Raw genomic sequence first — 19,310 nt, 5'->3', positions numbered from 1 at the left:
CACTTCGATCAGCGGAGGCGTATGGAGTTGCGCGGGGCTGGTCCCGACATCACGCGGGGCTCCAAAAATCTTGCACTGTCCGAAAATTCCGCGCGACAACGGCCATTGAGGCCGAACGCAGCGCCTCGACGGGTGTATGCAGCGTCTTGACGCCGTATGCAGCGTCTTGAAGGCGTACGCAGCGTCTTCACGGCGTACGCCTAGCGCATGGCGTCACCGCCCGACGCCGTGCGACGTCCAAATTCAGTTGGCCCGCCTCCTGCCCAGCTGATTGGTGAGTATGATGTCGTGACCAGCTCCGCACAACTCCATACACTTCCGCGGTTGGAAGTGGGACCAGCCCCACGAGGCCGTACGCCTCAAGCCACCACGTTTGGTCGCGCTAGATGCTTGCAAACGCATGCTGGTGGGACAGGCCCTTTATTGATGGTGTTTGTCTGACTTTAATACTGCACAAACCAGTTGCCTACATTAGCAGACATGTGTCTTGGAATACTGCATGAATGGGAGCAGAAAGAGAAAGTGGTTGGAGCAAAAGATTCTTATCAGACAGCTATATCCCACAGGATATATTCAGGAAGCAAATATCAAAAAAGAACGTACAGTGTGTTTCTTGAGTACTTCTTGAAATTTAGAATATACTGAAAAAAAGCTCATGGGCCGGCTGGGAATTAAATCAGAGCAAAACCATGGATTATTTAGCTAGTAGCGCTGTAGGTTAGTGCATCATTGAGCTATTATGCACCTGGCTTCCAGAAAAAAAAAGTTATGCATGTTGTTAATGGTTCCCTGCAGGATGGGGATTTTAACTTTCTGCCCATTAAATAAGCAATATTGCACTTTTTGCATAAGGGAAGCAAAAAAGATTCCAAAACAGAAACAAAAATGCTGAAAACACACAGCAGGTCAGGCAGCATATGTTGAAAGAAAGATACAGTTTACATTTGAGGGCACATGTGCTGCCTGACTGCTTCCAGCATTTTCTTTGGTTTCAGATTTCCAGGACCTGCAGTTTTTGATTATATTATGATTAATTATGCAATTCCCTCTCTAAATCCATCACAATTTTGTATACATATTCAAATTCATTTCATAATTCTTTAAGCTCCAAGCCGAATAACCCTACATATTTAATTGTCATATGTACCTCCAATAATACAATGATCAATGTCCTGAAAATAATTTTCTATGAACTCTTTGCTTCCTTGGGCCTCTTCTTTCCTCATTACCAGGTCCAGCGATTCATCTTTCCTTGCGGGGGTGAAGCATCCTGGTGAAGGTTCACCTGAACACCTTTCACCAATTAATCCCCTTCTTTGTCCTTTCCTCTTAACATTATTCCCAACAATTCCAGTGTAATTGCAGTTCTCCAATATCACAACCCTATCCTTCTTAAACATCTCTGTTATTTAATTCTCTTTCTTTCGTTTTTATTGGTTGGCGGCGCGACTCACGTTGCAGCGGCCCCTACAGCCTGTCTGCCTTTTTTTTTTGTCTAGTTAAATGTAGTTGTTGTGTTCTTTTATACTGTTTTTAACTGTGTATATGTGGGGGGGGGGCAGGGGGGTGAGAAACATTTAAAATCTCTTCCCTGCACGGGAGACCTGACCTTTTGCCTGTCGGGTCTCCGTTGTCGTTTGGGCCCAGCACCGTGGAGCGGCCTCCAACCGGAACGACCTGGGGGCTCCAGTCGCGGAGCCTGCGGACTACTTACCATCGCGGGGCTGGCCGGCCTCGGAGCGTGTGGAGCGGTGGTGGCTCGCTGGTGCGGCCCGACTCCGGAGCTCGGAGGCTCCAGCCGCAGGCCCGGTGGACGGGACATCGGGAGCTCGCGGGTGCCTGGTGGCGACCGCTTTTTGGAGCTCCGCAATGCAACTTCTCCCGCCCGTGTCGCGGGGTTGGAACGACCCGGAGCGGGGCCGTACATCGCCCGACGCGGCTTTAAATGGTCGCGGGATATTCCAACGCCCGCTGGGGGCTCCCCGTTGAGACATTAAGACCTGGAGTGGGGCCGTACATCGCCCGGCGCGGCCTCAACGCCGGGGGGCTTCAACATCGGGAGGTAAATGGAGTGCAGGGGAGAGAAAAGACTTTGCCTTCCATCACAGTGAGGAGGAGATTCACCGTGATGGATGTTTGTGTGAATTGAATTGTTTGTGTGTCTTGTAGGAATTGTTTTGTTTGTATGGCTGTAGAAACAGAGTTTCGTTTGAGCCTCACTGAGGTTCAAATGACAATGAATAAATATTGTATTGTATTGTATTGTATTATCTCTCAAATTTGGTGGCTCATACAATATCATCAGAAGCTTGGAAGTGAACTTCTTTGTTTTTATATCTAAGCTAATGGATTATTTATTTCTCAAGGACATCCACCCTATTTAGCACTGTAACACTTTGCTTATTGAATAATGCAACCCTGCCTCCATTTTATCTTTTGTCTTATCTTCTTTACACCAGTTGCATACAATCCATATAAAATATATTGTGAAGACACGGGTTCAAGTCAGGAAGGTGTGAAATACTCTCCTCTTGCCTGTGTGAGTACAGTTTCGACAACATTCAGGAAGCTCCTCACTATACAGGATATACAATTCCTTTGATGTATATCTCATGCGCAACCATTCATCTGCTCCACAACCAGAACACAGTGGTAGTAGGTTCTACCATCTGCAGGATGTGCTGCAACAACTCACCACTAAGGGAGCAGCTAGCAAACATACAATCTTTAACAGCTAGAAGGACAAGGGCAGCAAAAGCATGGTAGTAATACAACCTAGAAGGTGCCTTTCAGACCACAACAACATCCTAACTTGGAAACATATTCCGCTCCTTTGCTGTCAGTGGGTCAAAATCCTGCAAATACCCAACCCTCAATGACTGCAATGTTTCAAATGTTGATCATCACTGCCCTCCCAAGGGAAATTAGGGATGGGCAAAATACTGGCTTAATTTGTGAAGACCATAAGCTCATAAATGGTTTTTTTTAAAGCTGCATTATTACTGTTTTTATGTTTAAAAAAAAAATAAAGCCACAGCTTTCAAGTTATTCAGCAAACAATTCTATATATTATTTTGATAAGAATTTGAATATAACATTGTTAAACAAGATGGTGAAAGTGCAGATGTTACATCAAGATTGAAAATCAGTCCCATGTACATGACCTAAAATTGTAAATCATGTAAACATAAGTAAAATCCGCAAAAATAGCAATTGATAGCACCAATCTATAGATGCTGATATCAGAAATTAAAGCCAGAGGTACCCAGTGTGCAAAACAGTTAAAATCTAAGGTCAATTAACAAAAAAAGCACACTTTTATTTTGGTATAAACAACATGTATTCCTAAAACATAGAAGTTGCATGAAAATGAGCATGAATTGGTAACCAAAATATTCATCTCACAGATGTCTTGCTAGTTCATCAAGAACAAATATAATCTAAATACATGATTTTTTAATAATGAATTGGATTGAAGGTAGCAAAGCCACAACATTTGCAAATTCCACCAGTTTTTGTGCTCTCTCTCTCATGTGTTTATTATTTTATAACATATACATACACTTGAGCAAAATAAAAATATGCAAAAATCAATGGCAAATCTAAAATTACCTGTTAATGTCTTCCTCTTCTTCTTCCTCCTCTTCTTCTTCATCTTCAAGCATATAGTTTGGAATTGGAGAATATCTTCCTGAAGTAATTTGTGGCAGTGAAGACTTGTGATCCAATGTATTATTATTCACATTTGAAGAGTAGAAATGGTTCTCTATTGGAGGGGAATAACCTGCCAAAAAATAAATATATATTTTTTTAATTTAAGGAAGCACAACTGAAGGATTTACAATATATTTCAACATTGTGTATGTGGCATATCTATATAATTAAGTCTCATCTTGACCACTTATTGTCTGCGCTGTATATTGATTTTAGAAAAAATGGCACCATATTTTGCTATGATTTTTGGCCATCTTACTCACACAGTCCTCCTCCGCTGAGCAGGCCCCGAAGATTTTTCCCATCGATTAAAAATAAAAAAGTTATGAGTGTTTAAAAAACATTGAGATCCTCTCGCCTGTCAATCAACGGGATGAAGGTAACGCCCCTTCCGGGGAGGGGGGGAGGGGGAGTACTATAAAACCCAGGATGCCTGGACGTGACTCAGTCACTCTGCAAGATTGCAAGGGAGCGATCAAGACTCTCATTCTAAGCTGTGAATCAACTGAACTGTGAGTCTGCAATGTACTTGCAATAAATTATTTGTTAGCCCTTAATGACAATGCCATGAGTTGTTTGGCCTGCTGCACTGCCTGTGCTTGAAACTGCAATGCTTTATTAGGTCCGACTGTGTTTGGAAGGAATAAATGCTTTATTAGGTCCGACTGTCTTTAGTTCAAAAGTCCCGCTCATTTCGTGACTTCCGCTTAGTGGACAGGTCGCGCTGATTGCATAATTTCCGGTGAGTGCAGAGGTCATGCTGATTGCATAATTTCCGGTAAGTGCAGAGGTCACGCTGATTGCGGAAGTGCCGCTGACTGCGGAAGCCCCAAAGCTGAGAGGCCGCGCTCAGCCGTGTGAGTATTCAAGAACGTTTATTGCCATATATTTGGTGTGTGAGTCAGTGAGTGTGTGCGTATGCTTGTGAGTGTGTGTGTGCATGCGTGCGTGCATGTGTGTGTGTTTGTGTGTGAGTGTATGTGTGTGTGTGTGTGTGTGTGTGTGTGTGCGTGTGTGTGTGTGTGTGCGTGTGTGCGTGTGTGTGCGTGTGTGTGCGTGTGTGCGTGTGTGTGCGTGTGTGTGAGTGAGTGAGTGGTCTCAGTGACTGAGCTGCCAGCCCAAGAATCCATTCGGTCCACAATGTCCTGACTAGCCCTCTGGAAAACAGTTCCTTCGGCCCACAACACCATGCTAGTACTCCAGAGAGCCCCCCCACCCCACTGGCCAGCAATATTGGAATTGGGGAGAGGTGGAATATTGTGTTGGGAGGTCAGCCCTCCCATGTGAACACTTAGTCTAGTTGGGATTAGAAATGAAGACTAAATTACAGAAAAATCTGTGTGACATTGAACTCGCCCTGGAATAGCAACCACATGCATCTGAAAACAGAGAAAGTGCATGAGGAGAAAGGTTTTAGGCAATTTACTATCCGTTTAACTAATTGATTTTGATTAAATGATTTAACTGTTAAAAAGTGGTCAACATTTCTATCTTAAACAAAAACTTTTAGTAAAATCCAATATTCTTGATATTGATAGGTTTGATCAATGGATTCTGACAAAACGTACAGTGGACATGATTTCACTATACAAAAACTACAAGAAAAATGCAGGAAACAGCCTCCATTACATGGCCTTTCTCTAATTCATGAAAACCTTTAATTCATTTAATTAGAAGAGACTGTGGAACATGCTGCTCAAATATGACAGCTTGCAAAAAAAGAATCTTCATCCTACACTTGTTCCACAATGGCATGCTAGTTATGATCTAACGAATGGGTCTACAACAAAATTATTCTCAGATAGGATAATAACTAAGTCTCAACGATTGAAATGACTAGAAGACTGACAACTCTGTAGGTCTAGTAAATATTTCAGAGCAGAGCAGAACGGACAGCTCTGAGGATACGTAGTATGAAATTACCCGATGGAATCTGACTACATGTATTGGTTTTGGATTGAGTTGGCATCAAAATAAATTATGTGTCCTCAGACGAAGGGCAGGTTTGGTGGTATCCATGAAAAGTTAAATGTTATGGTGTCTTCCGAAAGAAAAGATCTATTAGTTCAACATATTCTATCACTCATCTTATCTTTATTTTTGAAGACCTCCACCATTTTTTGCAAATGCTAAAACCTAAATCAATTAAATCACTCATATTACATTGATCTATTTTGCTCTTAGTCATTGTGATTTTTAGGTAATAATTAGTATGAATTTATTAAGATTATAACTTTGTTTAGATTTGGCCCATTTTCACATGCTCCTATGTGCAAATTATACATATAACACATTTTAGTGTTGGTAATCATTTTATTAGCAGTCATGAGAAATTGGGTCAGGTAATTGGGGCACTTCACTTAAGCACATTTCATGGTTGCCCACTTTTCAAACATGTATTTAAATGGCATTTTCCAGTATGCAGCACCTTTTTCACATTCACCAAACAGAATTTGAATGTTCAAGAATACATTCATAACATACAAAAAAGCTATAAATTCTGGAGCCGGTCACCAAAGAGACGGAACTTCCATTGATGAATTTCTTCATCAGCTTCAGATTTTATTCATCAATACATTTCTGTCAGCAACTTTTGCGTTCCCAGAACATATAACAGCCCTTCCACATTATTCACTGTACAGACAAATGTTGCAATTTCTGCCAGTATGATAAATCCATGCCAATCACCCTGTTGGTTCTGCTCTGTGCAAACCATGACTGGAGATATAGGGGAGCAAGATGCTTGTTGTGGTCAGACATACTGAAAAAGCCACAGCAACCTTTTCTTCAGCTGTCCCATGATTGCCATAGTGTAAGGTTCGTCAACTTTTTAAGAACCTTCCCTCTCTTTGGTGTGCAATGACATGGCAGCTGGGATCTCGGCAGGCAGCCATCCTCGGGCATCAAGCAGGTAAAACCTTTCAGAATAATTCTGTGATTCAGCAGGTTTTTGTGGGTTATATACAATAATTTTATCACACACCAAAAAATGGTAAACAGTATTTACTAAATTGATTGAAATATATTGAATAATTTATATATTTTTGGAAATTGAACCATGAGGGAAATAGAAAATTCCTAGCTGTCTTTTAAGCAAATAGTTTCTGAAATACATGCCCTTCTTTTTGACCTGAATATCAGACAGTGGTGCCTTCTTTCGGTTAAATTTGGAAAATCCAACACCAGTTTTCAGGTAACAGATAATAAACATTGACAGTTTTGGGTTCAATTTCCTCACTAAAAGACTTGACATTGGAAAATAAAGCTTCTGCAGAATTCCATTTTAAAGTGCTCTCATTTTCAAATGTATATAAACTATGGAGTGAATGAATCCTTTGGTAAACTTTCATTACTCTCATTGGTAAATCTTCACTGCCAATTATTTTTGTCTGCAACATCAGGGTCTTTGCATATTATTATGCTTTCTGCACTACCATTTGTTCAGGATATATCAACTGTCTATCATTTTGTGCTTACATATACAAGGCAAAGACTTGGTCATTGATTTAAGAGACATGGGAACTATAGGAAAGGGAATAGAGGCATATGGATCACGTGCAATTTGATATTAGTTTAAACGTGGCATCTTGTTCGGCACAGACATTGGGGCAAATGTGCATATTCTGGTGCTATGCTGTTCAATGTGCAGAATCAGCAATGCTTTTATGGCACGATAGTGTAGACCAAAGGGCAAAATGGTCAATCTGTCTGTATTTTGTATGTTTTCATATCTATTAACAAATAATCCTTGATTTCACTACAACCCAATTTTTAACCACAAAAATATAGAATACTAAATCAATTAATGTTCATTTAAAATCTTGGAATTATATGTATTTTAAAAGGAAGCTTTAAATGTTACATCTTGACACATTGTATGAAAATATAATTTCAACAATTCTGTGGCGAGACAACTGGTTATTGCTGCTTGAACAGGATTATTTGCAGGTGTTAAATATTAACTACACAAAGAGAAAGCAATAGATTTTGATTTAAAATGGTTAAAAATATTACTTACAGTGTGTGATATCAGGAGGTCCATAGGGGTCATTTATGTAAACAGTAGGTTTTCCGACTTTAAGGTAGACAACATCTGTTGTATTTTTCAGTATTGTTACAGCCTCCTCATGTGCTATCTCTTCCAAACTGTAATGATTCACCTTAGATTTAAAAAAAACATTTCTAAAGATACAATCAAAATGTGTATCATCATATTAATTATATTTTGTATTTTAATGCTTCATTGAAATTCATACTGTATTGTTTTTTACAAAAAGACATAGACAATCAAAACTACATTTCTTGAAGAAAATAAATTTGAAAGACTATAAAACCAGTGTTATGTTTCAATTGGAAATAAAGACATTGCCAATTTCAGTCATCAGTGAAAAGAAAGTCAATGCAAAACCTGTATTAGCATGGATAAAATTTGTTTTGGCTTTCCATTCTGCAATATTTTCCAATGACAGCTTGGAAGTGTATTTGTGAATGTTGTTTCAGGAAAGGTAATACTCAGTTATGACATCTCACACGTATAACTAACCAGCATTGTCATCTTGACTATTTGTGCAAGTTACTAAAAGAGTGGCAACAACCATGGAATAATACTGAAAACTTCCACAGAATCTTTACCACAGCTAACAGCACCAAAACATATCCTTTGCTCATTTGTCCCTTTCCAATTGTAGATTGCGCAAATAGGCAGTGGCTTTGACTATGAAATTATTTAAAGGCTTGAGCATCAAAATATGTTTTAGAAATAAAAGTTATGTCTTTTTAACATGTATCTGAAGCTTAGTGAGAGGAAGTAAAACAGGGAAAAACCTTCTACTGCTACTACATTTGGAGCATTAAATGTTTATGATGTAATTCTACATAAAATTTAAACCATAATAAGATGCTATGAAATGCAATATCCCTACCATAAGAAGTCGGTCACCAACTTGTAATGTTCCATCTCTCTGTGCAGCTCCTCCATCAATTATTTTTGTGACATATATACTGTTATCACCAGGGATATGCTGATTACCCACGCCACCAGCAATACTAAATCCTAATCCTATTATATAAAAGAGATAAAGAGATAAATCATACAATTTATGCAGTTTCCCCATGATAGTTCTGATATTTTTCAGATTGTTTTAATTCTTTGTCTATACCTTAGGGTTACTATGATTAGATTATTAAATTATTTTAGGTTTGGAAACTTGTAAACTGTTCAGCTTGTAAAATTGTTGTCTAACAACACAGAAGATCTAGGTTCAATCCTAAATTTGGGTGTTATGTGGCATTTCCAGGTTCTTCCTGTGACTGTATGGGGTTTCCTCTTGGCTCTCCAGTTTACTACCACATCCCAAAGGCATGCCCCTCGTGTGTTGGTGACTAGTAGAATCTGGGGTGGGTTGATGGGAGTGGAGGAAGTATGAAAATTTGATGCAGGATGAGTGGAAATGGTTGGTTGACAGTCGGCATGTACGCGGTGGGCTCAGGAACCTGCTTCTGTGCTGTATCTTTTCATGATCAATTACAGAATTCAAAATGAAAATGGAAAGTGCCAGGCATACTCAACAAGTTAGGTTGTATCTGTGGATGGATTTCCACTGTATTAATTCAGTGACATAAATATAGATTCATAGAGATATTTTCTTGAACCCTTTATTATGCCTCTTAAAATGTAGATTCTAACTTGTCCACGCCAAAATGTTTTTCTTTCACCTTTTGACAGAAGTGCTCCACTTTTAACACATTTGAAAGAAACATTGATATCTGTGACATTCTGAGGACAGGATCCAATCAACCCTGCTGTTTGGTGACCTGATTACAAATTGAAACAGTTGGCAACTGTGGCAACATAGTGCAATCTGCTCTGAAGACAGGATAAAAAAGACACAATGGATATAGTGATGTAAAAAAATCATTAGTTGAAAAAGCTAAGAGATTACTGAGAGTCTCCCAAAATATTTTGTGGTTGTTTTAAAAGATGGAGAGAGAATTTGAGTCAAAATTATAGGGAAGTGGAGGTCACGAAGGATCATCAGGTGCTCAGGTGGTTTTCTAGTTGTAATAAATTGTACATTCTGGAATGGTTACAAAGTCTTGCAATTGGAAGGGGAAAACAAAAGTAAAGACAAAAGTTAAAAAGATGCACTTTAAGGCTAAATCATTGTGATCTGATATTGAAATCCAAAGACTAAGATTTGAATGAGTGGACTTCTAAAGGGGGACCCCATGTAAGTCAATGATCACAAGGATAAGGAGTAAATGGTATTTACTGTAGGGTGGGATTTGACTGGTTGAGTTTTAGTGAAATTTAAGTTTATGAAAATTCAAGTATGCCAAATGAGACATTAGAGGCTAGAAAAAACACACCAGGTGCTACAATATATCTAGGAACAGAATGTGGTATGCTCTGCAGGTGAAAGCCACACATTTTGCTGGTATGAATTGTTTTGAAGATCACACAGGATCAAATTGGGCACAAAACCTTTACACATTCCAGTCTAACTTAAGCCAATGGTCGAGGTTAGGGACTGAGAAGCTAGGGGAATCCAAAAATTGGAATTTTGATCTTCTCAATTTAACTTTCTCAATAGTTATGATAAGTATAAACCACAATTTATACATGGATTATTTACATAAAATTTGGATTTCAGTTAGCTAACGTGATCTTAATGGATTTGTTAAGCTATCAGTAAGTAGTTCTGATGCACATTTTTTTTGTTAAACTCTACTTGACAAAGAGACTGAATCAAAATATGATGTATGTAATGGTCATATAAATTGATGAATGTCATTGTTAAATTGATAATTCTACTATGTTGGAAAATTGGCTATGTTTTGCATTAATAATAATGGCCCAAAACTGCTAAGTTGCAAAAACTAATTGCTGCACTATTAAAAATACCATAACTCTTTCTAGGAGATTTGATGAATCTTCAGGTCCTCCCACTTTCTATGTTCTGAATAGCTTAACTTTATCCCTATTCGCTATTTTCTGTCTTCCAGAGAGTAGGCTGTCCATTTGATTATTTCTTTTTTGACCAGACACACTTGAACCTTATTTATTATGTGGCACCTTATTCTAAGGGGTAGATCTTCTACTTAAGAGCCAGCAGTGCCATTCATAATTATTTGCTACTTGCAAAAGTTTTTAAAAGGTGTTCACAAACTTCAAGAATGTATCACTGTGCTATGGCCCAATCGTCCCCAACTTGAACTTTACAATATAACTGCTGTGATTCGCTCATGGAACTATGTTTTTTTTTGCTGCATACCTTAAGATATTTTCTTCTGTGTTCAGATTCTGATTGAAAGTTCTTATTACTCAAATGTTCTCTAACTTAAAACTGCAATTTTTTTTTTTTAAAGCTATTTTCCCAAAAACCTAAAGGAATTAGAGTACAGGTACCAAACAAAGACTTTAGGGTTGCATTACAAAAGATATTGATATAAAGTAAAAAGGGCTAAGATTTGTATCATATCAGCGGGTATAAAAACCAACTGCTTCATAAAGTATGCAACTAAAATGCTTAATGAATATGTTAAGATTGAAAGTAGGTCCTTATTAAAAGCAATAATTTTCTTAATTATTATTATCACCAATAAATTAAAAAAATGTATCATTGATCAATTTCTACAAAATCTAAAGAATATTTTTGCATTAATGTGGTAGATTAACTTATATTTATGGATTAACATATCATGTAAATGAATATCAGTACACACAGTCAGATAAATTGGTAATTCTAGATCATCCATTTCATTCTGGCTAATGATCTGAGAAGAATAAGCCACTTCCACTTGAACCTCTAATTGATTGTTTCTTTTAAAAATCTGCAACATTCTAAAAGGAGTATTTGGGATATGGGTATGTTAATGTAGTACCTAGCAATACAACAAAAGTCGTAAGCACTCAATTGTATTGATACTAACAATAGATTTAAATGATTCATCACATTTTGATACATTTCAATTACAAGGGTTCAGTGTCCATTATAGGTTTTCAGTGTTTGTTTTCAGATTGTCAAGGGTACCTTTAGGTCCTTTTATAAGTTTTATTTCTGCGATAGTTTCCAAAACAGGCCTTCTTCTGCGAACATACAGTTGTACAATTGAACCAGCATCTTTCAACGCTTCTACAGCTCTGCAGTGAGATACTTCAGAGACATCAATTTCATTTACCCGTAGAATGCAGTCATTAACTCTAAACAAAAATAAAGAAAATTCATTATCATATAAAATTATTTGTTTGTACATGTTTAATCTCATACACTTTTTTGTGTTCCTCTCCCCTACTTAACTATCTCCATTACTACCTTTACACCGCTTTGAAGGCTCTGACCTCCCTTACATCGAGGGGATCTATCGCAGTCGCTGCCTCAAAAAGGCTGGCAATATCATCAAGGACCCTCACCATCCTGGCCACACACTTATCTCCCTGCTACATTCAGGTAGAAGGTACAGGAACCTGAAGACTACAACGACCAGGTTCAGGAATAGCTACTTCCCCACAGCCATCAGGCTATTAAACTTGGCTCGGACAAAACTCTGAACATTAATAGCCCATTATCTGTTATTTGCACTTTATTAGTTTATTTATTCATGTGTGTATTTACGTATATAATGGTATATGGACGCACTGATCTGTTTTGTAGTCAGTGCCTACTATGTTCTGTTGTGCTGAAGCAAAGCAAGAATTTCATTGTCCTGTCTGGGACACATGATAGTAAACTCTCTTGACTTGACATAGTTTAAAAAAAAATAATTATGAGGTTCCAAAGGAGATCATTGTCAGACACCACTGATGAAATCCTACCAATTTGTTTACCTGGCCATTATTCCTAGGTTTAGTTTCCAGTTGTCTAATCAGTTTTGAACAACTCCCGACAGCCATCAGGCTATTAAACACTACAATCTCATATAGGCTCTGAACTACAATAGATTATTATTATTATTGTTGCACTGTTTTGTTTGTTTTTTGAGTATGTGTGTATATATATATATATATATATATATATATATATATATACACACATATATACACATGTATGGGTATGTTGCGAGTATGTGTATATATATACACACACTGAGCTTTTCTTTTCTCTCTCTCGTTTGTCATATCATACTGTGTCTGCATATTCTGTTGTTATGCAGCAAGTAAGAATTTCATTGTTCTATCTTGGACATATGACAATAAAACTCTTTTGACTTTTGACTCCAGACTAATAACGTACCTTCAATTGCAAGCCATTAATAATACCTAACACTCTAACACAAGTCAATTTAAACAAAATCTATTATCTATTATCTGTTTTCTTTATAAAATTACACCAGTCTATGATAATAATATGATAACATGTAAATATTAGTCACTTAGAAACATAGAAAAACAGGTGCAGGAGTAGACCATTCGACCCAGCACCGCCATTCAATATGATCATAGCTGATGATCTAAAATCAGTACCCCATTCCTGCTTTTCCCCATATCCCTCGATTGCTCTAAGAGTTAAATCTAACCTTCAAAAATTCAATTTGGTTCATCAACCACGAATTACTATCCATCCTTACTAACTGAAAATAATTATTCTGTAAACAGGAGGTGAGCATTTATGACACTGCTATTTAAGAAAAAAGAGAAAGAGGAAAAAGGAAAGAATAGGTTATTTAGCCTGTATCAGTGGTAGGGGGCCTGTATTGAAGTGTGCCATAACACTTTGAAAGCAATAATAGAATGATTGTTCCGAACAGAATCAGCATGGATTTATTAGAGGAAAATAATGTTTAACTGATCTATTAGAGTTCCTTGAAGATGTGATTTGAGAAGAGCTAAAGGGAAACAAGAAAAAAATAGATATTTCAAATGCTATTGATAAGGTTCCATTAATGAGCTGTTCAAAAAGTTTAGAGTTGCGTTTCCAAGATGGCTGCCGGAAGGGAGAGTGAACGCTGGCGCGATTAGCTGCCGCTGCTCTCTCTTTGAATTGTGTCTTTGAATTGTGTCTTTGAATTGTGTTTTTGAATTGTGTATTGTTGATGTCTTTACTATTTTTTTTATTTTTTTTTTGTCGTTATTTTTTGTTTTGTTTCATTCCGCTTACATGTTTTGTAGTCTGTTTACTAAATTTTGTAAGGTGTCCTTGAGAGTCTTGAAAGGCGCCCATAAATAAAATTTATTATTATTATTATTATTATTATTAGAACTAGGCAAACTGCAACTAATGGGGCACAGCAGCGATCAGTACCGAGGCTCCATCGAATCACAATCCATATTGATGACTTGGCTGAGGTGACTAAATGTCATAACTATAAGTCTGCTGACAACACTAAACTAATGGAATCCGTATGAAGGAGGATGTAAAGAGGCTTCTAAAATGATTAGGAGAGCAAATGTTTTTCAGCCTTTATTATTTATCTGAATGCAGGAAAAAGTAACTGTTACGGTAATTGCATAAGGCTTTGGCGAGACTGCACCTGGAATATTGGGCACAGTTTATGGCCACTTACTTGCCTTGGATGTACTTGCAATGGAGAGGATGCAGTAAAGACTGGGTAAAGGGATAGCAAATTTTCCATGTAAGGTCTAATTACACTCCCCTTTAGAGTGTAGACAAATGAAAGGAGATCTGATTGAAGTCTAGAAAATTATTTAAGAATTTGACAGGCTGGATGCAGGGAAGATGTTTGTTCTGATTAAGAAATCTCGAACCTGGGGTCACAGCCTCTGAAAAAAGGGAAGATTATTTAGGACTGAGAATTGGAGACATTTCTTCATTTAGAATGTTGTGAATTTTTGTAGTTTTATCTCAGAGCTCTCGGAAGCTCAGTCATGAGTTCATACAAAACAGAGATGAATAATAATTATGGATATGGATTAAATCAAGGGATAAAAGGATAGTGCAAGACAATGAAACTGAGGTAGAAAATCAGACATGATCTTAATAAATGGCAGAAAAGGCTCAACATTGCAGAGAGTTGTATTGTAGTTCAGCGCAACACACAAACTGGCTTCCCCACCATCTACTCCATTATACTTCACGCAGGTCATTCTCTCTGCAGCCCTCTCGTCGGGCTGAATATATAAAAGCTTCAGCCCGACAAGCATATACCACCAGATTCAAGAACAGCTTTTCCCTGCTGTTATAAGACTACTGAAAAGTCTCCCATTATAACCATATAACAATTACAGCACGGAAACAGGCCATCTCGACCCTTCTAGTCCGTGCCGAACACGTATTCTCCCCTAGTCCCATATACCTGCGCTCAGACCATAACCCTCCATTCCTTTCCCGTCCATATAACTATCCAATTTATTTTTAAATGATAAAAACGAACCTGCCTCCACCACCTTCACTGGAAGCTCATTCCACACAGCCACCACTCTCTGAGTAAAGAAGTTCCCCCTCATGTTACCCCTAAACTTCTGTCCCTTAATTCTCAAGTCATGTCCCCTTGTTTGAATCTTCCCTACTCTCAGTGGGAAAAGCTTATCCACGTCAACTCTGTCTATCCCTCTCATCATTTTAAAGACCTCTATCAAGTCCACCCTTAACCTTCTGCGCTCCAAAGAATAAAGCCCTAACTTGTTCAACCTTTCTCTGTAACTTAGTTGCTGAAACCCAGGCAACATTCTAGTAAATCTCCTCTGTACTCTCTCTATTTTGTTGACATCCTTCCTATAATTAGGCGACCAAAATTGTACACCATACTCCAGAATTGGCCTCACCAATGCCTTGTACAATTTAACATTACATCCCAACTTCTATACTCAATGCTCTGATTTATAAAGGCCAGCACAACAAAAGCTTTCTTTACCACCCTATCTACATGAGATTCCACTTTCAGGGAACTGTGCACAGTTATTCCCAGATCCCTCTGTTCACCTGCATTCTTCAATTCCCTACCATTTACCATGTACTTCCTATTTTGATTTGTCCTGCCAAGATGTAGCACCTCACACTTATCAGCATTAAACTCCATCTGCCATCTTTCAGCCCACTCTTCCAACTGGCATAAATCTCTCTGTAGACTTTGAAAATCTACTTCATTATCCACAACCCCACCTATCTTAGTATCATCTGCATACTTACTAATACAATTTACCACACCGTCATCCAGATCATTGATGTACATGACAAACAACAGTGGACCCAACACAGATCCCTGTGGCACCCCACTAGTCACTGGCCTCCAACCTGACAAACAACCATCCACCATTACTCTCTGGCATCTCCCATTCAGCCACTGTTGAATCTATCTTGCTACTCCACCATTAATACCCAACCATTGAACCTTCTTAACCAACCTTCCGTGAGGAACCTTGTCAAAGGCCTTACTGAAGTCCAAATATACAACATCCACTGCTTTACCCTCATCAATTTCCAGAGTAACCTCTTCAAAAAATTCAAGAAGATTAGTCAAACATGACCTTCCAGGCACAAATCCATGTTGACTGTTCCTAATCAGACCCTGTTTATCCAGATGCTTATATATATTATCTCTAAGTATCCTTTCCATTAATTTGCCCACCACTGACGTCAAACTAACAGGTCCATAATTGCTAGGTTTACTCTTAGACCCCTTTTTAAACAATGGAACAACATGCGCAGTACGCCAATCTTCCGATACTATTAGCTAGCATTTAGTCTCAAACTTCCAACCTACCTCTTTACAGATGTTAGACTACAATTGTACCCTGGTAGAGCCAGTCATACAGCATAAAAACAGGCCTGTCAGCACATCTCATCCTTGCCAACCAAGGTTATTATATAATTTGCCTGTATTTGGCTTGCACCCCTCGCTACCTTTCCTAACCATGTATCTGTCCAAATGTAATTTAAATAGTTTTATGCCTCAACTACTACCTCTGTCAGCTTTTTCCACATATCTACGACCTTTTGTGTGAAAACGTTAACCCTCAGGTTCCTATTATATCTTTCCCCTCTCACTTTGAACATATGCCCTCTTGTTCTTGATTCCCCTACCCAGGAAAAAAAATTCTGTGCATTCGCCCTATCTATCCCCATCTTGATTTTATACACTACTAGACCAAGTGCAGACCCGTTGGGTCTGTTTCCCCAACGGTGTTTGCGGGGGGGGGGGAGGGGTGGGGGCTGCGGCATCACACTCACATTAACCACCCCCCAAACACACAGGTGGGGGGAGGGGGGGTGAGAAGAGGGGAGGGAGGGGAGAGGAGGAGGAGGAAACGGGACAGATTTGGGAGGGAAAGGAGAGCGGGGTAGGGGGTGAGAGAGGGGGATGGGGAGAGAGATGTGGGGGAGGGGGGGGGGATGGGGAGGGAGGGGAGGAGGGAGGGAGGGGGAAGAGGGGTGGGGGGAGAGAGGGTTTTATACACTATAAGATTACCCCTCAATCTCCCGTGCACCACGGAATAAAGTCCTAGCTTGCCTAGCCTCTACCTATAGCTCAGCCCTCGTCCATTCTTTACACAAAAGCTCTTCAATGTTCTCGAAACTTGGGATATTAAAAAATCAACGCCAATACCAGTTTAATAACAAAAACCTCCTTTCGCAGGGCAACCAGAACTGCACATAGTATATCAAGTATGGGTTTACCAATGTTTTGTATAACTGTAATATAACTTCCCAATTCATGTAATACATATATTTCATTGCTGTACTTTAATTCCATCAGGTTCGATCGGGACCAGACATCATAACAGCTTTTAAATATGGACCAAAAAGTTGAATTCTAAAGGTGAAGAAACATTTACTGCCCTTGACATGAAACACTGCATGGCATCGAGGAGTCCTTGTAAAATTGAAGTTGATTAAAGAAATCTTCCACTATTTGCTGTTGTACATAGTGCAAAAGATGAATGTGGATTTTGGAGAACAATGATCTCATCCCTCGGATATCACTGTAGGAACTCCTCAAGGCTGTCCTAGGCCCAACTGATTCAATGGTATTCTCTTCCCCTTTCCTTCAAGTTCATAAATGAGCATATTTGGTTATAATTTCATAGTCTTTTCCATTCATTTGGCTCATTCAAGCTTCAGATAATGTGTCAAATAATACTATTAATGGTAATACCATTATCACCAAGGAAGAGAGTAAACATCTCTCCTTGACATTTCAACATTACAAACATTACTGACATAAACTTTCCATGGATTCTTATTGAACTAAAACTTAATCAGACCATACATATAATGAAGTAAACAGGTGCGGCCCCAGAGCACCAGCAGCTACGGCCGCCCACCGGCAGAGGCGGGCGGGTGCCGGTGACTGACAGCGGACACGGTCAATCAGTGCGGCGATGGTGCAGTAAGGAGCGTCGCCGTCCTGGTGGTGACTGACAGACCAATCTGCGCATGTGCGATTTTAAAGATTTTTGAACCTTAATAAGTTTTAAAATATACCACCGATTAGAACAAAACTTGGTGTATTTGCAGCACATGAGAATGGTGAGTAAGGTGGCAAACAAATGTAGCGCTATCTCGTACCGTTTTTGTGCAAATGTAAAAACAACACAAACCGGAAGATTACAAGATGAGAGTTTTAGTTATGTATAGATAGATAGATGTGTTGCTGCATTTATTTTATCTAAGAGGGACAGCTTTGTGAAAGAACATTCAATAATGCATGTAGTTTACCTGAGCCGTCCATCTTCAGCTGCTGCTCCACTGGGTATAATTTTAGTAATAAATATCCCAGGGTCATCTCCAATATGAGGATTATCTGTGCCTCCTGCAATACTGAACCCCAGGCCAGAATTACCCTGTTGGTAAAAGAAATGGCAGAATTTAATTTAATGGGACTACTGATAACATTCCACATGGGATGGTCTATCTGTGATAACAATACATGCACCAAACGGAACATATTGTGAATTGTGGAAAGAGACTATATGGTGAATAATCTGCAACAGTTTACTGTCGTATGCCTGGACTCTAAAGATCTCAATAGGAAACTGCTGTCAACACAAAATAAAGGTTTCAATAATAGTACAGTCCCTGCTTCTTACAATTAGTATGTACGTGTGAATGCAATGTACTGAGAATGCAAAGTGGTTAATATAACCAAAATAATTGAAAGAGTTTATTTTTAAACAAATGTGAAGAAGAGCTCATGGCAGTTGAAAGAGTTCCTCAGGGGGGAACAAAATAGGATATGATGTTAATGAGAGCAACATTTTCAGACTGCTCCTTTAAATAGTTAACAATTGAGCAGCGGTTTGAAACTTTCTAGTTTACATTATTTTATTTAATCATTAAATAGGTTTAACATAATTTCAGACCAATTTGTATTGTAATTTCTTGATCCAACTTTTGGTTGTAACATTTACTTGCTTACACTACGATGAGATTCTGATGGGGTACTTTTATTGTTAATACTTTTATTGTCTCTGAATTTTATTTCAACTACAAACTCACCAACAAACTCATTTGAAATCAGAGAAATAGTGATGCCTGTGGTAAACTGTTCAATGAGATATTATAGCTCGATTACTTACAAAATCTACTATGTTTGCCTTTTTACTGCTATTTTTATTAGGAACATTAATATACGTTAGACCAATGGAGCACCTGATTACAAGTGTCTGTATCACATCTGCACACCCAACATATTTATTT

At 38.5% G+C, this 19,310-nt stretch overlaps 1 protein-coding gene across 6 annotated transcripts in view; it reads right to left on the bottom strand.

Moving 5' to 3' along the window:
* dlg2 (discs large MAGUK scaffold protein 2) overlaps positions 1–19,310 on the bottom strand; it is a 652,656-nt gene that overhangs the window by 375,954 nt on the left and 257,392 nt on the right. For all 6 annotated transcript variants that reach the window (XR_004412314.1, XM_033022520.1, XM_033022521.1 and 3 more), the window contains 5 exons: positions 18,330–18,454; positions 11,748–11,917; positions 8,637–8,773; positions 7,733–7,874; positions 3,613–3,784 (listed from right to left, as the gene is read on the bottom strand). Coding sequence is in view for 5 of the 6 variants with exons in the window: in XM_033022520.1 (XP_032878411.1) it covers positions 3,613–3,784; positions 7,733–7,874; positions 8,637–8,773; positions 11,748–11,917; positions 18,330–18,454 (746 nt within the window). In the remaining variant the exon portion in view is untranslated. The remainder of the gene's footprint in view (positions 1–3,612; positions 3,785–7,732; positions 7,875–8,636; positions 8,774–11,747; positions 11,918–18,329; positions 18,455–19,310) is intronic.

This window comes from Amblyraja radiata, chromosome 6, assembly GCF_010909765.2.
Source record: "Amblyraja radiata isolate CabotCenter1 chromosome 6, sAmbRad1.1.pri, whole genome shotgun sequence".
In the NCBI taxonomy this organism is placed as follows: Eukaryota; Metazoa; Chordata; class Chondrichthyes; order Rajiformes; family Rajidae; genus Amblyraja; species Amblyraja radiata.
Note: the sequence above shows the minus strand (reverse complement) of the source record. Positions and strands in the feature narration are given on the sequence as shown.